The sequence below is a fragment of the Heterocephalus glaber genome, unplaced genomic scaffold (assembly GCF_053883595.1).
Source record: "Heterocephalus glaber isolate CG9 unplaced genomic scaffold, H.glaber_assembly_v1.0 deba00001666, whole genome shotgun sequence".
Classification (NCBI taxonomy): domain Eukaryota; kingdom Metazoa; phylum Chordata; class Mammalia; order Rodentia; family Bathyergidae; genus Heterocephalus; species Heterocephalus glaber.
In genome coordinates, this window is record NW_028258406.1 from 14524589 (window position 1) to 14550213 (window position 25625).

Consider the following 25625-nt stretch of genomic DNA (forward strand, 5'->3'; position numbering starts at 1 on the left):
CAAGGTTGGGGTGCCTTCAGATTATTCAAAGGTTCCAACAAAGTTTTGTTTTTAAGTCTGGATTAGCTTGAGTTTTCCTTGGCAGTAAAAGTTTCTCAAAAACCTAGAAGTCTCCCTTTTCTGTTTATAATCAAATTCAGTGTGTCAGTAGCAGGACCTGAAATATTTTTCTGCACATACCTGGTTTATTTTTTATTATTTCCTCTCTCTTGACCCCTCTCAGCAGAAGGGACCACCTAGAAATCATAGGAAACAATAGTCATGTATGAGGATTCTCACCCTTTGTCTGATCTTTGATGAAGGAATGAAGCACTCTGCTTAATTGAAAAGCTTAATGGGACTTTACTGATTTTTTAGTCTTATTTTCAACTCTTTGGGATCCAGAAGCACTAGGGTTTTCTAGTACTAGAAAGCCCCAAATTTCTGCACTTTTTCTTCTCTTTCCTCTGTATTTAAAATTAATTCTTTCCTGAGCTCACCTTTCTCTCAAGAACACGGGAAAAGTAACCCAGTGGAGTTTATTCCCAAAGAGTGAGGAGTAACAGCTCTCCATAACTCTGGTTCCTGAGTAACACATAAGGCACATGGTCAGCCTTCTAAGTTACTGCAGATGAATTTTAGAAAATGTTCTGTCACTTCACAATGTGGAATTCAAGCTCTCTAACCTTCAGTAGTTTCATCACTACTACCACCATTATCAATACCATAGGATTTAGGTGTTTTGACAGCAGCACTCCACTGTACTAATTTCCATATTAGCCAAGATTAGACACTGCAGGAGAAGATTCTAGAATGCCTAATGGTGAGAGGAACACTCTTGCTCATGAAACTGTGCTGCTTGGATTTGGGTTATTGGCGGACATTCTACTTCAGTCATTCTGGGTCCCAAGCCAGAAAGGTCCTGACATCTCCAAGGTCACCAAGTCTTCTCTATCCCAGGAAGGAATAACAAATCACTGGGAATGGTTTTCTTACAGGCTAACTCAGTAGTGTTTGCTCACTTCAGTGCTCATCTATTTACTAAACCTAGGACTTACCTCGTTTTAACACTGAAAGTCCTACTTTCTGGGAACACCCTAAGTCTCTGGGAAAACCAGTATATTTGATCACCCTAAAAGCCTCCATCATAGTCTCGCTCCTTAAGGAGGGCACTGAATCTTCTGTTTTCTTGATCTCTTAATTTACAATGACTACAAACCACATACTGGGGCATGAAATGAATGTACTCATGCAACAATAAGGCAGAGTATCTTAATCAAAATATTTTGTTGTGGAAATTTGAGGTGTGTGAGATGCAACCTTGTAGCACACACATTTGCAAACACAATCATGGTCTCCCCATGAGTCAGCTATATAATGCAGTGGTAGGATCACACTACCACAAGGAAATGCTACCCAGTTAACAAGAGCTCTTAAAAGAACTCCCAGAAATATTTTTCCCAAAGATTCACCTGAGAAGAAACAATAAAGGAATAATATAGATATATCAGAGAAGGCAATTTTCGCCAGAAAACAAGTGATCTCGTTTGTCTTAAAGGCAGGTGCATGAGCTCTCCTTGAGGACAGGGACTGTGGCTTGTTCACTGTACTTATCTCCAGCATGTAGAAGATATTCAATAAACACTTTAACAGATAGCCTATACCCACTTCCTCTCATCAAAAATGTTTTTCTGATTTGTCTTGCTTTGAGCTGCTGCCTAGGGCAGAAGGCTAGTTCCTCAGATGGGCACAAGATAGAAAGCAGGCATGAAAGCTTGTGGCCTATAGGTTCACCTGCTTAGTAGGTATGCTTCTGTTTGGTCTGCAGTGTCTAGAAGACAGCAATTTCCAGGCAGAGGCCTAGAGTTCTGGATCTTGAAAAATGGGAAGTTCTGGCAACACAGTGTTTGAATTCCCACATGGCAACAACTGGATGAAGCCCTAGTGGTAGCTATCCTGTCTCTGTTAGATGGAGCACCCACTCTCCAATTGCCACAGTCACTACACTTCCTACTGCCTTACCCTCACTCACTCAAGGGACTTCCCTGTCATCTGTCATATCTGATAGAAATTAGTGTCTGAAATACCTGGTTTAAAGCACAGATCCTAACGTAAGGGTGTAGCTCCGAGACAGAGTGCTTGCCTAATATGCACAAGGTCCTGGGTTCAGCAGCAGCCCCTATTAGCAGGGCCCAATTACAAATCTCAGCGACTTCCTGCCTGGCCTTCCACAGCACTGCTTTACATGGAGATTTCTTCCATAATGGAATTAATAACTTAAGATCTATATTCCCTATCTGAAATCATTTATTTACTTCTACCAATATTATTTTCAAACATGGACAGTTTCCAATTTCCCCAATTCACATCAGTGAAACAGCTGTCATTTGGTATTATTTTTTAGATGAAACGGTACATTTCTGTCCATATTCTAAAAGACATTTTTCTTTCTATTTGTGCTTTCCTAGTATAGTTTGAACAGTCACTAGTATCAGATGTTACATCAAGTGCTCTTAGAAAATCAAGCTGGCACAGCTTTATTCCTAGGAAAAAGATAAAATTACACATTTAAACAAACACAAACAAGAGGACTAATGACTCAAAAATAATAGAAAGTTAATACTCTTTGATGAGTTGCTCTGAAACCATTTCTAGGTCTACTGCCTTCTAGCATTAGCCTTCCAAAACCCCTGTGGAGACAGAATGTCCCCATTTTTAATCATGAGGAAATAGAGACCAGCAAATAATGTGCCTGAGGTCACTGAGATATTAATTGCAGAGCTAGGATTAAAACCAAATTAATTTTGGCCCAAGAAGTTAAATGAACAAAAACACATCACACATATATCCCCGCTTCCAAAGACCACAGGAATAAAATAAAGTCATCGTGAAACACACAGGATTGTAGCATCTAAGACAGGATAGATTCCTTATGATCTTTAGTTTACAAATGGGAAGCAGGTCTGAGGGGTTCCTCACCCAAAGATCAGGCACCTAGTTCTCACAGGGCCTGGCACCAGGAGCCTCACATCCGAACTCCTCCCACACGCCCACCAGCTCAGGGACCTTACTGCACCATCTGCTTCCAAGTTCTAATGGCAGTCCTCCACTTCCAGGCCATTTTGTCTAAAAAGAAGAAAAAACTTCATTTTCTCTGCCCCTATCCTAATCTTAAAGCTATTATTGCTGTTGGAACAGATTTAGAGGTTAACGTCTAAAAGCAGTCAGCTTGTCAGGCCCTAGTAGCGTCAACTATTTATTTCATGTAACACAAGGGCTGGTAGGGTTTGCATTTTAAGTTCATTTTCACATCTAATTTCAGTTATAATGAACTTCTATACATATCTTGTGTAAATTTAAAACTGATTCTGGTATGACATTCACACTGAAAAGTCAATTTTTGCTTTTAAAGTATGCAAAAAAAGCACAGTTACTGAATTATAAACATCGTTAATTTGAAACAGAAAGCCAACATTCATTAAAATCATGTTTCTCTTTCTCCTTCACTAAACAGCAGTTGCTGATGTCATGAACATTCAGTGCTCCTACAACATTCCATTCCCTTTAGAAATTGTTCCTGCTCCACAGAACAAGTGTGATATAATCAATTATATAATAACCCACAGGCTGACAAGGCCTAGTCAGGTCTATAAGCAGCAAACTGCCTTTTCAAATCACTAAATATACTTAAACACGTCAATCACTTAAAAGCATGTTTAGTAATTACTAAAATAAGAAACACGTATAAAAACATCTTTTCATTTTAGTAATTCATTATCTCACATACAATATTCAGCTAGCAAAATTTGATGAATTTTCCATTTTTAATAGACCCAAAGGTCTATTAAATAATGAAGAAGAGATTGAGGTTTCTTGAATATTCCACAATTATCACCTAAAGCATTAAGGAACTTCATTAAAAACATAAAAGATGAAAGGCTAGGGATTTCTGTCCACTGTAGTTTTCTTTTTCAAGAAAATAGAATTACTACCTAAGTATCCCTTTGTTTAAACTGAAGTTATCTAATAGGATAGTGATTTTTTTCAAGTCCTCTCCAAATTCCCCAAACATCTTCATGCCAACTGCCATCAGCTTGTGATGGTCAGCAGTTCACTGTTTCAATACTTCCGCCTTATACCAGGCACACTGTCTAACAATTCTTTTCAGGAAGTTCTGATGTCCACTTATCAGTCTCCCGCCAGCTCTGCATTAGAGCAATTAAGGATTCAAAGAGTTAAGCTCTTGTCCTGCAAGGAAGTAAGGCTTGGAGCTTGCATATGCCTGATTCCCCTTGGGCAGAGGGTTATTGATAAGGTCCTAGGACAGATTACAGAGCCAAGTCCATCCTGTTTACTTGCTTACTGACATTGTACCTACAGCAGGGTAGGACCTCTCAGGCTCAGTCTATTTGCTTCAGGACTCCAGTGTTTTTAAAATTTGACCTGTTTGACAGTCTTACAGAATTTAACTGGGAGGGACTCCCTTGGTCATCAGGGCCCACCTCAAATCCAGTACAAGCAACCACTGCAATATGCCTACTTGGGCAAAACAAATTACTGTCCCAGGGGTTAGAAATTCATTTCATCCTATGAAAGACACCTCAACCAAGGTAACAAGAGTTCTTGTATGGGAAATCAGCTTTTTAAATTTTCATCTTCTGATTCTAGAACTGTTTATTGGGATTATACACACAATAAGGATCATTCCCCCTTTGTTCAATACACATTGGAAAATAAAGATCTTCACGGACTCCCAGAATTTAATGCCAAAGGGAAATTTAAGACAGTATCTTCAGTCCTCCTCATCAGCCCATAGAGGTGAAACCACTCATCGAAATCACGTAATAGTGAAAAGTGAGCCGTTTCCTCCCATCTCTTCTCTTACTGATTGAACAATTCAGTATCAATTTCCTTTACTTCTATAGACAAATCACAGGCACCCCTACTTTGTGCAGCCCTTCCTCTCTCTTTCAGTTCTATACTGGCCAAATTGCATAACTTTATATGAAAATAGTTGTGAAAATGACTGTAATTATGTTAACACCGTAATATGGAAACACTTGCTTATCAACATTTTATATGCTTTATTGAAAGTTGACAAGTACAACAGTTAAATACAGGGACACCTTACAACTGTGTAACAAACATGCACAGAAATATATCCATATGACTACTATACAGGTAATATGCAGAATCTTACTGGGAAATTGATTCATTAGCTAGAATTGATCACTTTTCAAAGTATTCAACCAGCTCAATCAAAAAACTTCAGAGAACAGAGATTTACTTTAAGATATTCAGCAGCTAGATTTCAGATTACACAAAGTGACTAACTGTGCCAAATTCTTAAAATTTTTTCAGATGTGGTTTGTGTTAGTTTTCATGTAGATTTCTATATAAAAGACAATCCACACCTCTTCAAACAGCCAATGAAACATCTAAATTTCAATCTGTACAACCTAAATAGTAGTTATAGTCCTCTATTGTACAAAAGTTACACTACATACACAAATATACAATAAGCAAAACAACCTTCATAGTAAGATAGCCTAGATTCCAGCTACCTGTCACCATTTTCCCACTAATAGTTTTGTGTCATCTGCTATTTCAGAAAAAGAGGCACAATACTTTTTTTTTTTTAATGTATTTGGGTGACAGTCATCAGTTTGTACAATTAACTGCATTCCCCCTCATTTGTCTTGTCTCTTGCCTCCCTTTCAAGTTCCTCATGGTGGGAGGAGAGGAGAGCAAAGTTCAGTGAGGAGCTCCACTGCCTCCGGACCCCATGCAGTAAACTGTGCAAGCAGGAGAGAGCACTCTTGGAAGTGGGGTGGACAGCAGGGAAGGGATGGAAAGGCACTCAGCTCCTCAGCAATTAAACCATTCCTCCAGTATCTGCCAAGCCGCACAGGGTACATCCATGCTAATTCTCTGATTAACCTTTAATTTACCTGGCTAATACATGTCTTCAGCCCAAAGCTTAGGAGTGCTTAATACTGGAAAAAAGAGATAATGGCATGTCAGTCTCACGTCTCTTTTGCAGCAAGCAATGAAATGGGTGACTGTGGATGTGGATTCTCCCTAGTACATCTTCTTCGTCTGTTCAGATCAGATAGCAGCCAGTTCCATGGGGACACAGCAGCCTACGCAGTTGGTCCTGAGCCCTGGGATGCTGGCTGGGCAGGGGGCTGTGTGCTCCCCTGTGGCTGTGTGGTGGCAGGAGGGGAGCCAGTCTGCAGCTGGGCCTGAAACTGGGCAAGCTGCTCAGGACTGGCCAGTGTCTTCAGCAGATTGTTTTCCTGCTCCAGCTGGGAATTTTTCTCTATTAGTTCTTTGATTTGCTCTTTAAGGACCTCCACCTCCTCTCTAACCGCATACATCAAGTGGCTCTTCACCAGATCCTGAAAGAAAAAAAAGTTTAACTATTTCTGGACTCTGAATTTCTAGAGTTATTTCGCACAGCTACATATTCTGTCCTTAAAGTTCTTTAAAGGACACTTGGGGAAATCTGAATACAACTATACAATAGTTAAATTTAATGTGTAAGTGATAAGCTTTTAAAAATTCTATGCCTTCTCTGCAGACATTAGCCAGGGATGCATACAGTCAGTTTCCTATTGGAGACGGCAAAAAGCACCAGGGATTCTTTGCCTGGGGCCTTGCATTCCCCAAGCCTATTCCTGAGCTGGCTGCCTGGACTTCCAGGCCCGCAGCCCAGTGTCCACCTCCCCGCCCCCAAGTCCCTCCCAGGTCTGCAGAGACGCCTCCCTCAGCACCGGCTACAGCCAGTTCCTACAGAGCATGTTGCCGCATTTTCTTCCCTCCACCCCCAGCACCCCTACCCCCTTCGAGATTAAGCTGACATCACAGAAACCTGGGCAGCCATCGCAGCCAATAGGAGCCCAAGTTATTTATAGCTCCGAATTAAAGGTTCGAGTTTGCCTAGCAACAGTGGCCAGAGAATCCCGTGAGAAGAGCCACAGGCGCTGCTCCAATAACAAAGAACGGCCAAGGCGGAAATAAAAAAATAGGAAAAATCCAGGCACAGGCTGAGAAAACAAAACTTTTCTCCGATTCTCCTTCATTGTCCAGTAGCATGCATATCTGGGGATCTGTCTGCACCGTTAGGGGGGCCCTTTCCCGGGATCCCCAGTTCTATCCCCCTCCCCCGCAGCTTCCTAGTAAAACCTTAGGATTCTTAGTAAAGCCACATCCCTAAAGATGTGCCCGGGACCAACGGAAAAAGACACTAGGGCACTGCTTCCCAGCAAAAAGGGACGCCCAGAAGAAATCCCTACTTTTGTGAAATCTGTCCAAGAAAGGAGCATGTCTTGTACCCCTAGGGTCCCTTTCTCCCTCTTTGGCAGCCGCGGTATGTGGCTTCATGCTGGCAGAAGACAGTGCCAGCATTTCTAAATGTATGAAGAGCAGTCGACATCATCTAAACCTAAGGGATGCTCTCTGGTTGCACCTGAAGACACCTCGCTTTCTGTGCTGTGCTCACAGTTAGTACACTTTTTAATTAGTACATACCATAGCTTGCTCGATTTTGTTGTCGATAGCTACCACACTTGCACCAGCAGAGCTGAAAAAGATTGAAAAAAAGAGATCATTGATAAATGGAATTTAAAACATCCAAGATAAAGATGAATCTCCCCGTTCTGTGATGTTACTAGCATTATATTTTGAATAGTCTTTAACGCTATGAAATGTGTCACGCTCCAGAAAATACCAGCCACTCTTATGAACATCCAGGCATTTCCCTATTTGAGGGAGTCACAAAAGGCTAAATTACATAATGTGAAAAAGCCTGTTCTCGGGCTAGACCTTCAAAAATAAGGCAATTCGGAACATTTATAAAACCAACATCTATGTCACAGTAACCTCTCAGCAATGGACAAAGGAATTCGCCTGGCTTTTACCCAATTATAAGCATCTTATGAATAAACTGAAGGAAACTATCACAGCCGACATTTACCTATTGTCAAGTCTCACAGAAGCGTTTTCAGTCCCCAGCAAAGATGACAAGAAAGAAATTGAAAAATGTCTCAGTTGGTAAACTCCTAGATCCATCGCCACTGGTCTACACCATTGGGATTTCATACAATTGCTGCCAAAAACACCCTCGTGGGAAAAAGGAGGGGGCACCAGCAGGCTTGTTTGAGCTAGATAAAAATCTTCTGGTTTTCTGCAGCCCAGGGGAAGAGAAAAATATACAGAGCTGGTTTAAAGAAACCCGGCTTCTGGGGCTTGGCGATCCAGGGAAGATGCGGATCCTAGCAGTGTGCGAGGCCTCCAGGATCCGAACGCCGCTCTACTGGGCTCTAGACCAGGTCTCCTGGTTTCAGTGCAACATAAATGCAGGACAGCACCGTGCCGATTGGCCGGCTCTTCACAGGCCCGCCCTCCACCTTCCCCGCCCTTCCCGCTGGCTCCCCCGCCTCCCGTCTCCAGCCCTGCTCCTCCCGGGGGCTGCCCAGGCCGCGGGTGGAGGGGCTGCTGCATGGCTACCAGGACCCGCGGCCATAGCACCCAGGCTACAGCTTCGGCAGGAGCCCGACCGCCCAGGGTCCCTTCAGAGACAATTGGTGCCCCGCATCTGCTTACGTTTAAGGGAGTCAGACCCCTGTCCCCCGAGCGGCCTGTTCCCGTGGCTGCTGAACGGAGAAAGCTTCCTATTTGCAACCAGACCCATCTGAGCTACTGGGCATGCCCAGTCCCACTGCTAAAGCCTTGCAGGAGTGTCTCAATTTCAATTATCTGGTTCTTACAGGCAACAGTTAAGGGGAGGATTTTACAGGCTGTTTTATTTATAAAGATGATAACTGAACTGCAGAAATACATAAATTCTCTTTTTTAGAAAAAAAAATTCCATTTGGTTTTTGAAATCCTACCTTTGGATGAATTTATCAGTTACTACTTGTACAAACAAACAAAAAGTACATTTCTTTACTAGATAAATAAAAATTGAATCAAAGGAATCCACAGGATGAAACAAGGGATCTTTCCAAAATGTCCCAAAGCCATAAGCCTTAAAATCGCATCTCCCAACAGCACTAGTAACTAAATATGACTTCTTCCATTCATAGCTAGAAAAGTCAATCCACAGCTTGAATCCTAAATAGATCTATTTTCATCTAATCCCTAAGGCAAGTTTTTGGAAATGGCAATTCCCCTAAGTCCCAATCCTATGAGCCTTCTTACATCTGAGGTATTGAAATATTGTGAAGTACATTTTGAAAGCACACAATTCCTTGAAGGTAGTCTCTTTGCCTATTTTTAGTTTCCAGAAGCAGTGAAAAGGGAGGTTTGATGGTATTTAAAAATAGTTAAGTAGCCAAGAGATGCTGCAGGCTCACGTCTATTTCACCTATGGCCACAATGATCAACTAATTCCCTTTGCCAAATAAAAATCAAGAAATATTTGGTGGTAAAATGGCTAAAATTATAACAGAATTACCTCTATTAATTTATTGGAAAGGATGCATCAATTAAGGTTATAATTAGCATGTTATAAATCCAAGGCCAGAATTTTGCTTATTATACATACCGTATAGTTTGCAGTCTTTGAGAAGGAAAATTTAACTTCTACAATACTGCCCTCTAATGGTACATACTATAAAAACAAACAAAATCTTGAGCACATATTCGGACCTCTATTCCATAGGCAAATTGTCACAAATAAATCCAACATAAAATTTGACCACAGAACATAAATATATACTCTACTGACACAGAGAGAGACAGACAGATTGAGACACAGACGTACAGACAGGCAGGCCGGCAGATAACACAGACATGTCTCTCCCTCAAGGAGCATCCTTCCCCAAAACCCTCATCAGAGCCCTATACACAGTCTTTGAAGTTGACTCAAATCTGGCGGGGGGGGGGGGGGGGGGTTTGAGAACTGTCTAAAGCAATTAGGAAACAAATCTGGTGAATGCAACAGATAAAGAAGATGATTCTCTTTTAGGTGACTAACTACGAAACAATAAAACTCACTTTCATTATAAGGTTCATTTGTTAGGATTCATACTTGAATATAAATGTTAGCATATTTGTAAGAATTAAATATGATACAATTTTTAAAGAAGTCTCCCTCCCATTTCTTGTAATAGGAAACAGTAAGTAGAGGCTTAAAAAAGCAGAACTTGACTAACAGTCATATAGTCCTATTGTCTATGAATGCTAAGCAGCATTATTTACTATTTAATAGTTTCTATATTTTGAAAGTTTAGATTATAACTACAACTGTGAAAAAGGTCCATTTACATTTTTAAACTGCGTACCAACTCCAGAGGAGGAGGTATTGAAGAAAGCTCCATCTTCAGCAATAAAAAGAACTTGAACAAAATCCTCTAAGGTCATATAAATAAATGAATTAAAAATCCCCTACTGGAGTTTTAAAATATTATTGAATTAATTTTATTTATTCATGTTGTTCTTGAACATAAACAGAGATAAGTTGATTATATTTTAGTTCAATTATTTCAACTAATTGCCTATTGTATTATGTATGCCACAGAAGCAAATATAAGCAACCATAGTCTACTTAACCCAAATTCCTACTAAGCAACATTTTATCTCCAATGTTTTCTATTTTAAATAAAACTGCAAGAAACATCTTTGTAAGTGTGTGTGTGTGTGTGTGTGTGTGTGTGTGTGTGTATACACTTCTGGAGAATTTGCTGGGCCAAGCGATGTGTAACCAAGAAAATGATTAGAAATCTAATCTTGATAATCTTTTATATAAATGTGCTAGATTCCCATAAAACTGGAATTTTATATGAAAATTGAAAAGACAATCTGAAAAAGGAGGCAAAGGAAATGGAGGAAAGCTTTATGGAAGAAAACCACTGGGTAAAAAATGTTTGAGGTGCAAATGGCTAGAAATATTTGCAAGGCAAAGTATCTATGAGTCTTGTGCCTACTCAGAGCTCACTGAAGTCTTGCTAATAGGACAAGGAAAACACTATAAGCCACCAGGAAAGACAGATCACACAAATCAGCTTTGGGCATTGGGTAATTCCCATGGGTAATCAGAAACGCAGGCAAGGGCCTGGGCATTTGAGACTGGGATATTTTGCTATTGTTGTCTGTCAAAGAACCTTTCTACATGGATTCCAATTCAACTATCTCTGCATCTCAGTATCAAGCAAGCGAAAGCAATAGGAGAAGAGGAGCAGGGCCTGTATTTCTAATCCAGTAATACATACTTTTCTCCAAACATGATCTCACTTAGCCAATACTAGTACAGGTGGTGATCCACCACCTGTAACCAGGACACTCTCCTCCTATCCAAACTCCTTGGAGATCTAAATTGACTGACAAGGATGCAGTTAAGGCACAGCACCCTGCACCTGACCCAGTCACTGTCGTCTAGGGACTTTCAGGTCATTTCTACTTTGTAGCTTATTCTTACTAGGTATTGGTAGTAGTTACCACATTTAGCAAATAAAATCACACAATGACCAGTTTTTTAAAATGTGGTATATGTATCCTCTACATAGTAAAATACTAGTCAGCCATTAAAAAAACCCCTATTATTTGCAACAGCATGGATAGAAATGGACGACATTAAGTGAAACAGGTCAGGCACAGAAAGACAAATACTGCATGATCTCACTTGTATGTAGAATCTAAAAAAGCTGATCTCACAAAAGTAAATAATAGAACAGTGGTTACCAGGGGCTGGGGTGGTTGAGGAAAGAGAAGAATGGGAGGATACAGGTGAAAGGATATATAACTGCAGGTAGATGGGAGAAGGAAGTTTAAAAAACCTGTTTTACAGCATAATAACTGTCATTATGATATACTGTATTTTTTAAATGCAAAGAGAATGGATATTAAGTGTTCTCATCACAAAATGATAAATATGTGAAGTCATATATCTATTAGCTAGATTTAACCATCCATAATGTATGTATACTTCAAAAAACAATTTTGTATACAATGAATACATGTTTATCTGTCCATTTAAAAAATATTTCAAATAAGCTGAAATAAAGTCAGAAAAAACTGATTTATAAACAATGAGTAATGCCTTAGTGCTGGATCCCCTCCACTGTCAGAAAGGAGTGGCAAATAAAAAAGAAAAAGCTGTACATAAAAGACATAAAAGACTGGAAGATAAAGATAAAATCTTCCAAAAATTAGAACAAAATTAAAAGAGGTGAGTTGTGAAATTAAAAAATAAGAGAGTTAAAAAATGAACTTAGGAGATCCAATATCAAAATAGGATGAGTGCTAAAAAGAGAGAACAGAGGGAACATAATCATTTAAGTTTTCCAGAACTGAAGGGCACAGGTCTCCAGATTAAGACATGACCAAGTACCCACTACAATAAATGAAAAAAGCCTCACACCAAGTGTAGCACCACGAAGCTTCAGATCATGACAGGGAAAAAATCCTAAATTCCAAATGGTAAGAACAAGTTCCAAACATAGAAACTAGCACCAGAATGATTTTTCTGGCTGTCAGAAAATAATGGAGAAAATGTATTTAAAACTCTGAAAGAAAAGGTTTTTTAAAATCTAGAATTCTTTACTTGGTCAAATCATCATTTGAGTGCAAAACTAGAGTAAAAATATGTAGATAGTTCAAACATCAAAATGGAGGAGCAAATCTAGAAAGAAGGAAGGTGTGGGAAATAGGAACCAGAAGGTCAGACACTGGGGAAAACAAAGAGAATCAACAGGCTGGAGAGGGATGCAAATTGCAGATGACAGCAGCCAAGCAAGTGAAAGCTGCAGCTGGTCTGTATCTGGTCTGCAAAGGTAAAGGGAACTGGAGGGAGGGAAAAAGCAGAGAGGCAAGGGGGAGAATGAACTCTAACCCACCTGTGGTTTTCAGGGGGCAAGGCAGCTAGGGTAGTTTTATGGAAAACAAAGCAAGGGAAAAAATGTAATACTTACAAATAAAATTTACATGGTCAAATTTTTAATTTTCTACCAATTTAACTTTTTATTGGGAAGGTGGCAGGAAGAATAATTGCATGGTAGGAATAAAGGAGCTGAATGTAATCTACTACAACCTTGATCAGATATCTAAAACTGAAAAAGCAAGAAATAACATAAAGATACTATGTTACAAAAAACGCACATTTTCTTTATCCAGTTTCCAGCTGATGGGCATTTTGGCTGCTTCCAAGTTTTAGCAATTACAAACTGCGCTGCTATGAACATGGGTGCACATATATCACTGTGGTATGATTCTTTTAATTCTTTGGGGAAGATACCCAGCAGGGGACCAGCTGGGTCAAATGGGACTTCCAATCCTAGTTCTTTGAGGTATCTCCATACTGATTTCTACAGTGCTTGCACTAGTCTATACTCCAACCAGCAGTGGAACAGGGTTCCTCTTTCCCCATAGTCCCGCCAGCATTTGTTATTGGTTGATTTCATGATAGCAACCATTCTTTCTGGAGTGAGGTAGAATCTCAGTGTTGTTTTCATTTGCATCTCTCAATTTACCAGTGATGTTGAACATTTTTTCATGTATTTATTTGCTATTTCTACTTCTTTGTCTGAGAAATGTCTGTTCATTTCAGATGCCCATTTTCAGATTGGGTCTTTAAATTTGGGAGGTCTGATCTTTTTAAGTTCTTTATAGATTCGAGATAGTAACCTTTGTCTGAGGAACAGCAGGTGAAGATTTTTTCCTACATTGGGGGATGTCTCTTCACACTGCTGGTGGTTTCTCTTGCTGTGCAGAAGCTTTTTAATAAGAACAGATCCCACCTGTTGATTGATTGTGCTAGTTCATAGGCAACTGAGGTTTTGTTCATAAAATCTTTTCCTACACCATTGTCTTGAAGAGTTCTACCTAACCTCTGTTCCAGCCAGTTCAGTGTTTCTATTTTAATATTTAGATCTTTAATCCATTTTGATTTTAGTTTAGTGCATGGCGAGAGATATAGGTCTAGTTTTAATCTTTGGCAAGTTGAAACCCAGTTTTTCCAGCACCATTTATTAAAGAGGCTATCTTTCCTCCAGTGAGGGTGTTTGGCTCCTTTATTGAAGATGAGATGGCTGAGTGTGTCTGGCGTTGTTTCTGCATCTTCTAATCTGTTCCACTGGTCCTCAGGTCTGTTTCTTTGCCAGTACCATGCTGTTTTTATCACAGTAGTTTTGTAGTATAGTTTCAAGTTGGGGATTGTAATACCCCCTGCCATGTCTCTGTTACCTAGAATTGCTTTTGCTATTCTGGGTCTCTCCTTGTTCCAAATGAATTTTTGGATTGTTTTCTGAAGGTCCATGAAGGATGCTTCTGGGATTTCAATTGGGATTGCATTGAATCTCTATAGCAGTTTTGGAAGTATGGCCACTTTCACTATATTGATCCTTCCTACCCAGAAGCAGGGTATGTCTTTCCATTTTCTAATATCATCTTCAATCTCTCTTTTCAGAGTGCTATAGTTTTCATGGAAAAGGTCTTTGATTTCTTTTGTGTTATATGTACACCCATGTTCATAGCAGCACAATTTGTAATAGCTAAAACTTGGAAGCAGCCCAAATGTCCATCAACTGGAGACTGGATAAAGAAAATGTGGTTTTTTTAAAATAGAGTACTACTCAGCCATAAAACATGAGAAATTAGAGACATTTATAACTAAATGGATGCACATTGAGGCCATACTCTTAAGTGAAATAAATAGGACACACATGTATAAATACTGAATAGTTTCTCAAGTGTGAGAAACTGAAAGTGTAAATAGGGACTAAAATGTATAATAGATAATGTAAAAGAGGAAGAAAAAAGGGAAAGGGGAAGGGGAAGTGGGAGGGCTAGGGGAAAGGAAAGAGGGGAATGGAATTAATATGAAAAAATGGAAAAATGGTAACAAAATCTTTGTAAATAGGGAGGACTGGAGGGGTTGAAGGGAGGGCTGGGCAAGGGTGAAAAATAAGAACCAAGAGAGACTATGTAAATGATGAATGTCATTATATTGTATACCTAAAATGTACCAATGATTAGAATGAATAATCGATAATGCAAAATAGGAAGAAAAGGTCCAAAGGGGTAGGGGTAGTGGGAGGGGCAGGGGAAAGGAAAGAAGGGAAAGGAAAAATGATGAGAAATGGAAAAAATGGAAACAAAGTCTTTGTAAATAGGGAAGGGTGGAGTGGGTGAAGGGAGGGTTAGGAATAGGGAAAATATAAGAACCAAGATGCATCATGTAAAGGTACAAGTTCCCAATGAGAAATGTAAATGTGTTGTATACCTAAAATGAACCAATAAAAGAATTTAAGTAATAATAAAAAAAGAAAAAAAGAAACTATGTTACATAGAAATGTGGACATAAATAAGAAAAAATAAATTTAAAAATTAAAAGTAGTTATATATGAGGAACAATAGATTTGAGGGGAATGAGAAAGGGAGCTGCTAATTTTTTTCTATTCATTCTATGTGATTTGGATTAAAAAAACATTTAATGAGAAAGAGGTACACAGAACACAGAGAGAGGGGTCTGTAGGGGATCTGGCAGCAAGCACTAGGCTTCAGCTGAGCAGGCAGAAAAAATTTCAGAAATCATACAGGTGGGGAATAGCAGGGCTACCCATAAGCCTCAGTGAAAAAGCCTTGTAAACACAGAGCATCGAATGCTCAGAAGCATACAGACTCACAGGAGAAAGACCTAGACTGAAGAGTGCTCTCGCCATTGGGAAGCAGTTTAAAAGGGAGTCTTGAAAGCATCAAACTATTGCCAAGTAACTTAATTTTGTCCCAAAACAAAGCTCAAGGATATTTAATAAAATTAAATCTCTAACATCCAATAATTCACAATATCTGGCATCCAATAAAAAGTACCAGGCATACAAACAAGCAGGGAAATGACTTATAATAAAGAGGAAAATCAATCAAAATGACCCAGATATGACAAAGATGATACAATTTGCAGACAGGAATATTAAAATAGTTATTATATTCAAGGAGGCAGCTGAAAATATTAAAGATAGGTGGAAAAGGTATCAAGAAAACCAAATAAATCAATCAAAATGAAAGCACAATGTTTTAAAAGAAAAACACCCTGGATGAGATTGTAACAGCAGATTGAATAGGGCAGAAATATTAGTGATATATTAATAAGAAATTTCAAAATAATTCAAAATAAAAAATTGGAGAGAAAAAAGAACAAACACCAAACATCACTGAGGTATGGACAATCTCAATAAACCAAATATACCTATAGTGAAATCTCTACAAAATTTCAATATAGAATAGGGAAAGAGAAATATTTTAAGAAATAATGGCACTTTCCCCAAATTTATTAAAACAATACCCACAGATCTAAGAATCTAAACAAACTCAAAGGCAAGGTAATTGCGAAGAAACTACAGTGAAGCATAGAGTCAAATTGCTAAAAAAAACCAATGATAAAGAGAAAATCTCAGAAGCAGTCAGAAAAAAGAACAATTTTAGTATATAGAGCAACAAAAATAAGCTTCTAGTTAGAAACAATGCTAGACCAAAGACAGCAAGCAGAATCTTTACAGTGCTGAAAGAAAAAAATAAGTGTCAATCTACAGTTTTATGCCCAGTAAAATTATATTTTAAAAATTTATGGCAAAATCAAGACTTTTTCAGATGTACCAAAACTATAAGGATCCATCACTGGCAGGGTTGCATTGTAAAAAAATTTAAAGTAAGTTCTTCAGACAGAAGGAAAATGACACCAGATGAAAATTTAGATCTACACAAAAGAATGAAGACTCAGAAATGATTTCCATAGTTAAATACAAAACCTTTTCCTTCCTTACTATTCATATCTCTTTTAAAAAATAATTGACTATTTAAAGCAAAATATAATATCAATGTACAAGAATAGGCTAGAACATATGGGAAGTAAAATGTATGACAAAAATAGAACACAGGCCAGGAGGGGAGAGAGGGAACCAATGTGCTCTAAGGTTTTTATATTACTTAAGTAGAACAGTAAGCTAAAGATGTCTCAAACAAACTCAAAAGCTAATAATACAAAATAGAAAGATAAAATGGAATGAAGAAAATGTACACTCTAGAGGAAGACAGAATAAGAGAGAAAGAGGAATAAAGAACAAAATAAAAAAATTCCAAGACAGATTTAAACCATCTGTATCTGTGGTGGCAAATTTATGGCACATGTGCCACATAGGCTGTTTGTATCACTGAAAGCTCTACAAGGTTTGCCATTAGGCTGGGGATTTAGCTCAGTGACTTTGCCACCTGCCTTGCAAGCGTAAGGTCCTGAGTTCAATCTCTGGTACCAAAAAATAAAAATAAAAAAATAAAAGGTTTGCCATCACTGATCTACTGAAATGTATCATGTAATTGATGTAAATGACCTAAATTAAGCACTTCAATTAAAAGGCACAGATTCCCAGACTGGGTGGAAAAAACAGAACTACATGCTGCCTATAAGAAGTGTACTTTAAATATGAAGGCACAAATAGGTACAATAAAGGGATGTAAGAATATATGCTATGTTGAGAATAATCAAAAGAAAGCTTTAATGTGAAATAGGAAGAAAAGGGACAAAGGGGAAGGGGAAGTGGGAGGGGTAGGGGAAAGGAAAGAAGGGAATGGAATTAATATGAGAAAATGAAAAAATGGAAACAAAGTCTTTGTCAATAGAGAGGGGCGGAGGGCTTGAAGGGAGGGCAGAGGAATGGGGAAAAAATAAGAACCAAGACAGATTATGTAAAGTGCAAATTTCCAATGATGAATGTCATTATATTGTATACCTAAAATGTACCAATAAAATTATATTTTAAAAAAAGAAAGCTATATTGGCTATACTACTCTGGCAAAGTGGGGTATCCAACAAAGAATATTACTAGGAATAAAAGTTACTTCATAGCGATAAAGTGTCAATTCATCAAGAGATCCTAAAATTTCTAAGTGTTTATGCACCAATAATAAAGCTTCAAAAAGCATGAAGCAGAAGTTGAATTGCAAGAAGAAATCCACAAGAATAGTTGGGAGGTTTTATCAACCCTCTCTTAACTATTGAAAGAACAAATAAACAGAAAATAAGTATACAGAACATTTGAATAATATTGTCAACCACTTGAATTGATTTTTGTATAATATTTGATCCAACAATGGAATACACAATTCATTACAAGTATACCTGGAACTTTTATCAAGTTACATCATATTCTGAGCCATAACAAAACAAAAACAAAAGTCTCAATAAATTTAAAAGGATTCAAATAATCCAAAGTATGTTTTCTGATTACCATTAAATTAGAAATCAGTAAAATAAAATTACTTTAAAAATTTCCAAATACTTAGAAATAAAATAACACATCTAAATAACTCATGGGTTAAATAAGGAATCAAGGGGAAGATTAGAAAGTATTTTAAACTGAATGAAAATATATATCAAAATTTATTTTAACAAAGATAACAATTTAGATGAAATGAACAAATTCTTAGAAAGAGATAAACTACCAAAATACACACAAGGATAAATAGATAACCTGAAGAGACTTTATCTGTTTACAAAGTTGGACTTTTAGTTTAACATCTTCCTATAAAGACTTCCTGCCCAACATCGGTTCACTCATGAATTCTAAATGTTTAAAGAAGAAATAAGACCAATTCTATACAAACTTGCCAGAAAACTCAAAAGGAAAGAAACATTTTACAACACATTGTATGAAATCAGCATTCCCCTAAAACTAAAACCAGGTAATTATAAAAGAAAAAAAGAAAAAGAAATCAATAGATCTATAGCCTAACGAATATAGATGCAAAACTTCTCAACAAAATTTTAGCCAATTAAATCCAAATATATAAAAAAGATAATGCATAACTAAGTGCTATTTATTCTGGGAATGCAAGGTAAACATATAAAAATCAATCATGATAACATTTTAAAATCAACCAATGTAATTCACCCTATTAACAAACTAAAGAAGAAAAATTATCAGATCAGTTCAATAAATGTGGAAAAAAGCATCTGACAACGTTCCATCTGCTTATGATAAAATCTTTCAGAAAAGTGAGACTTGAAGAAAATTTCTCAACATTAACAGACATCAAAGGTAATGGTAAAAGAAAGGTTTTCCCCTTCAGGTTAAAAGGCAAGAACGTCCACTCAGCACTTTAACATCAATGAAGCAAGGTAATAAGGCAAGAAAAAGCATCCAGACTATAAAGAAAAAAATAAAATCTCTATTCACAGATAATCTGATTGTCTATGAAGAAAATTTCAAAGAATTTACAAACTACTAAAACTAACAAGAAACAAGTTTCTTAAAGTCATAAGATACAAATTCAATGTACAAAAAGCAACTGCATTACTTTACTATTTATTAGTAATGCACAATTTAAAAATTTAAAGGTTCCACTTATAATAGCGTGAAAATACATAAAATAGGTGTAAGTTTAAATGAAATAAGTACAAGATCTGTATGCTAAAAATGATAAAAGACTGATGAAAGAAATCAGAGTCCCTCATAAGTGGTAAGCTATGCTGTGTTTGTGGATTCAAAGACTCAATGCTGTTAAGCTGTCAATTCCCTGTTCCCAAAATTGTATAGATTCAATTTAATTCCAATCAAAATCCCATTAAAACTATTTGTATAAAAATTATAGCTATTTTAAAATTATATGCAAATAAATTAAAGTAACCAAAATAATTTTTGAAAAAGAAAAAAGCTGAAAGACCCTCACTTGATCTGAAGCCTTTTCATAAAGCCACTCCCATCAAGACAGTGTGGTACTACTGGTCAACGGACTTACAGAGTAATGGAGCGGAAAGAGAAAGTCAGAAATAGATACCCACACACCAAAAAAAGAAAGAAATAGACACCCAAACAACTGATTTTCAACAAACATGTAAAGGCAATTTAATGCAGAAAAGATGATCTTTTCAAATGGTGATGGCACAATTAGATAACCATATGTAAAAAAGGATCCCTCCCAGAAAATCTCCAACTCGATCCATTCCTCACATCATATGAAATATTAACTTTAAACAGACCATAGATTTAACTATAAAATCCCAAACAATAAAATGCCTATAAAAAAAATAGGAGAAATCTTTCACTCCCGTGTTAGCAAAGATTTCTTACATGGCACCAAAAGCACAGTCCATGAAAGAAAAAAAAAACGGATAAGGTGGATTTTTATCAAAATAAAGAACATTTGTTCTTTAAAAAACAATGCTACAGGCCGGCTGGAGCGCGGGGCGGGGGCAGTGCCTGGCCCAGCTGCCCAGGGCGCCGCGGTCGCGCGTCTTCTCCCCCTGAGCTGGACACCATGCCACAAGAAGAGTGAGCTCTTCCCCGTTTTCACAATGGAGGACTCAGGAAAGACTTTCAGCTCCGAGGAAGAAGAAGCAAACTATTGGAAAGATCTAGCGATGATCTACAAGCAGAGGGCAGAGAATACACAGGAGGAACTCTGAAAATTCCAGGAGGGAAGCCGAGAATACGAAGCTGAATTAGAGACACAGCTGCAACAAATTGAAACCAGGAATCCAGACCTCTTACCAGAGAATAACCACCTTCATATGGAGCTGTAAACTGTCAAGGAGAAATTTGAAATGCAGCATTCTGAAGGCTACCGGCAGATCTCGTCTTTGGAGGGTGACCTGGCACAGACTAAAGCAATCAAAGATCAACTGCAGAAGTACATCAGGGAACTGGAGCAAGCAAGCGATGACTTGGAAAGAGCCAAACGGTATGCTCGGAAGGAGGAAGCAGGCTGGGAGCTTTTTGTCTCTTGCCCCAGCACTAGGCATGGTACTAGGCACTGTGTTGAATATAGAGAACTCAACAGTGAGCACCAGTGCCTTTCTGTATCTTCGTCTCCTGGGGGAATAAATAGGTAAATAAGAGCAACTTAATGATTGCAAGAAGTGCTGAAGTCCAGTGTGCTATGGGGCCTGTAACAGGATATGTTCATTTGGCCACTGGTGGGACGTTAACAGGCAAGGCTCCCTAGAAGAAATGTTGTTCAGACCAGCGGGAAGAGTGTGAGAGCATTCCAGGCAAGAAGAGAGCATGGGCAAAGGCTCTGACATAAGAAGGAAAGGAACATGCTCAAAGAACTGTATTTCTTACACTACTGCTCTGTAGTTTAACAAAATAACAATAACATTTATGTAATGATTATTGTGACTATAGGTACTTTTTTGGGAAAGAAAACTCTTGCTTTTTAAGAATTTATTCTATACCCCATAAATATTTTTTGTGTTACTAGGGATTGAAGGCCTTTCTCTTGAGCTACATCCCCAGCCGTTGTTGTTGTTGTGAGACAGGGTCTTCCTAAATCGCTAGATTGCCCAGGCTGGGCCTGAACTTGCAGTGCCCCTGCCTCAGCCTCCAGAGTGCCGAGATTACAGGCTGTGCCATACCACTGGTCTTTCTACTCTACTTAATATTATATTACTTCCTTCAGAATGTGACATCTCTGCAGTCTTAGTTTCATTTATGATCCTTGCATTTTACGGTATAGTGGTAAAATTTATTATATCACCAAATACTAGGAAGTCCATACTACATTGTTGTAAGTTTTGCTTTTAGAATCCATATGTATTGGGCCGGGGATTTAGCTCAGTGGCACCACGCCTGCTGGCAACCACAAGGTCCTGAGTTCGATCCCCAGTACCACAGGAAAAAAAAAAGCCATATGTATTTTGAAGAAATTGAAAGTAGAAAAATAGCCCCTTTATATTTTCCCACATATTTTCCCTGTATTGGAACATCATTACATGGATAATTTTTATTGTATACATATTAGTACACAGTTTAATAATAAAAATCCTACTCAGAATGAGGAGACAATAATTAAAACAAAGATACAACTATGAAGTGAATGTAAGACTAAGTATGTGTTCTTTTTTTGGTACTGGGGATTAAACTGAGGACCTTGCGCTTGCGAGGCAGAGGGCAGAACCACTGAGCTAAATCCCCAGCCCAGTATGTGTCTTTTACAACATGTTCCATACAGTTATTAAACTGATTTTTTACTATTCACTTATTTGAAACTGTAGAGTTGATAGAGGATGTATGTCATTTAAGTATTAGTTCAGATCTTATAAAACAAATTTTGGGGGACATTTATTTGTGGAGGCAAAGTTGTTTACTGTATGTAACCATCACGTCTCAGTGGACATGATTTAACAGTGTGGTTTTCATATTATGAAGAAGAAAGCAAGTATATATATTAGTTATTTTAGAAAGGTTACCTAAAGTAGAATGACATTAAGTAATTATTCCTTCCCAAACTCCATTCTAATAAACTATCAGTGAGGCTATGGGAAAAAAAAAAAAAAAGACAATGCCACAAGAATATTGCAAGTCAAGTATCAGATCAAAATCACAAAAAGAACTCAGCACTCAAAGGCAAGAAAATGAACAATAAAATAAATGGGCAAAACACCTGAACAGATGCTTTTATCAAAGACATACAGATAGTTAATAAGCAAATGAAAAAAATCCTAAATACCATTCATCATCAAAGAAATCCAAAGTAAAGTCATAATGAGATACCATTATACAATATACCTATGTAGAATGGCCAAAATAAGATTTTAAATAATTTTAAACTTTAAAATCCCAAGCATTGACAAGATGACAAAGTAAAAGAACACTCATATATTGATGAAGAGAATTCAAAATGGTACACTTTGCAAAACGGTTTTTGTAGCTGCTTATAAAGTTGGACATATGCTTTTCATAAAATCCAGTAATCTCAATTTCAAGTTATTTTCTCAAAAAAAATGTTATCATCAAAATTGTACCTTAATATTTAGAGTGCCTTTACTGTAATCACCACAAAGTAGAAGCAATCCAAATGTCACCGAACTAGAAAATGAATAAACAAATCATGATATAGCTACACAATGGAGTGTTAACACTCAGCAGTGGAATGAAATAAATAACTAATACCTATTAACAGCATGAAAGAATCTCAAAAATACCATGGTAAATGAAAAAAGCCAAACTCAAAAGGCTGCAAACTAGACAATTCTATTTACATGATATTCTGAAAAGGCAAAACTATAGGAAAAGAGATAGATTAGAAATTGCCAAGTTCTCAGAGTAGAGGGAGGTTTTCTTTTTGTGGCTGACTAAACTATTTCTTAGTTTTTCTTGATTGTGGTGGTGGTATAGCTACAGTTTGTGTTTTTCAAGACTCATAGAATTGTATATGTAAAAGGGAAACTTTACTGTAATTAAATTATACCATGATAAAATGTTTGTTTAAAAGCATCTAGGCAGCAGACTGGAAAGAGTGGAGGGGGGAAATTGCTAATATTTTCTTCTATTAATTCTACTTGTATGTATGTATGTGTTTAATTTTTATTGTACTAAAAACACATAAAATTTACCTTCTTAACCATCTTCAGATGTACACTTCAGGAAAGCTAACTATATTTGTTATAAAGTATATCTCTAGAACTTTTCCAACTTGCAGAAGTGAAACTACTCATAAAACAACTACTCATGGTCACAGAGGAAATTAAAGAAGAAATCAGACAAGTTTCTACAATTAAATGACAATGCCAATACAACATATTGGAATCAGTGAGACACAATAAAAGCAGTCTTACGAGGGAAATTCATAGCAGTGAATACTCATATTAGGAAAACAGCCAGCTCAAATAAACAACTGGATGCTGAATCTCAAGCTTCTAGAAAAAGAAGAGCAGGACAAATTCAAAGCTCATAGAAGGGAGTAAATTATAAAGATCAGAGCAGAAATCAATGCAATGGAGACTAAGAGAAAGATACAAAAAATCAGTGAAGCAAAGAGGTGGTTCTTGGAAAGAATAAAAAAAATTGACAAACCCTTAGCCAATCTTATCAAAAAAAAGGAACAAAAAGACCCAAATCCATGCAATTAGGAATGAAAAGGGTGAAATTACAACTGACCTAGCAGAAATCCAGAGGATCATCAATACCTACTTTGAGAACCTATATGCCAATAAGACGGAAAACACAGAAAACATGGACAGGTTCTTTGATACATATGAATTACCAAAGTTGAATGAAGAAGACCTATAAATTCTAAAACAACCCAATATCAACCAAGGAAATTGAAAATGTAATTAAAAACTTACCAACTAAGAAAAGCCAGGGCCCTGAAAGCTTTACTGCTGAATTCTACAAGACATTTAGAGAAGAACTATTGCCACTGCTGTTTAAACTCTTCAATGAAATTGAAAGGGAAGCAATACTCCCAAATTCATTCCTGGAAGTAAGCATCACCTTGATCCCCAAAGCAGAGAAAGACCCAGCCCAAAAAGGAGAACTATAGGCCAATCTTACTAATGAACATAGATGCAAAAATCCTTAATAAGATACTGGCAAACAGAATGCAGAAGATCATCAAGAAGATCATACAGCCTGACCAAGTGGGATTCACCCCAGGGATGCAGGGATGTTTAACATACACAAATCAATAAATGTAATACATTATATCAATAGAGCCAAGGACAAAAACCATATGATCATCTCATTAGATGCAGAAAAAGCATTTGATGAAATCCAACATGCATTTATGATGAAAACCCTACAAAAAATTGGAATAGACAGTCTCTACCTCAATCTGATAAAAGCCATCTATGAAAAACCAACAGCCAATATCATACTAAATGGGCAAAAACTGAAATCTTTCACACTAAAATCAGGAACAAGACAAGGATGTCCATTATCACCACTTCTGTTCAATATAGTTTTGGAAACATTAGCCACAGTAGTTACACAAAAGAAAGAAATAAGAGGAAAAAAGATAGGAAACCAAGAAGTTAAATTGTCATTATTTCCAGATGACATGAACCTCCATATAAAAGACCCCAAGAACTCCACCAAAAGTCTGCTAGACTTAATAACTAAATTCAGTAGAGTAGCTGGATACAAGGTCAACACAAAAAAGTCAATAGCTTTCCTGTACACAAACAGATTCACTCAAAGAGGAACTGGAGAAACAACCCCTTCACAATAGCATCGAAAACAACAAAAAATCTAGGAATCAACCTAACAAAAGAAATCAAAGACCTTTTCCATGAAAACTATAGCATTCTGAAAAAAGAGATTGAAGAGGATATCAGAAAATGAAAAGACATCCCTTGCTTCTGGGTAGGAAGAACCAATAGAGTGAAAATGGCCATACTTCCAAAACTGCTATGTAGATTCAATACCATCCCAATTGAAATTCCAGCAGCATAGTCACAGACCTTGAGAAAACAATCCAAATATTCATTTGGAACAAGAGACCTAGAATAGCAAAGGCAGTTCTAGGCAACAAAGACAAGGTAGGGGGTATCACAATCCCCAACTTGAAACTAGACTACAAAACTACTGGGATAAAAACAGCATGGTACTGGCAAAGAAACAGACCTCAGGACCAGTGGAACACATTAGAAGATGCAGAAACAATGCCAGACACACTCAGCCATCTCATCTTCGATAAAGGACCCAAACACCCTCACTGGAGAAAAGATAGCCTCTTTAATAAATGGTGCTGGAAAAACTGGGTTTCAACTTGCCAAAGATTAAAACTAGACCTATATCTCTCGCCATGCACTAAACTACAATCAAAATGGTTTAAAGATCTAAATATTAAAACAGAAACAATACTAAACCAGCTGGAAGAAGGTTAGGTAGAACTCTTGAAGACACTGGCGTAGGAAAAGATTTCATGAA

At 37.4% G+C, this 25625-nt stretch overlaps 1 protein-coding gene across 1 annotated transcript in view; it reads right to left on the reverse strand.

The window, feature by feature from the left end:
• Positions 1 to 5043: 5043 nt before the first annotated feature.
• Positions 5044 to 25625, reverse strand: part of Tsc22d1 (TSC22 domain family member 1) — a 154972-nt gene continuing 134390 nt past the window's right edge. Inside the window, exons 3-4 of the mRNA XM_004844229.4 lie at positions 7513 to 7564; positions 5044 to 6380 (exon numbers count right to left, since the gene is read on the reverse strand). Coding sequence (XP_004844286.1) covers positions 6123 to 6380; positions 7513 to 7564 — 310 coding nt within the window. The 3' untranslated portion in view covers positions 5044 to 6122. The remainder of the gene's footprint in view (positions 6381 to 7512; positions 7565 to 25625) is intronic.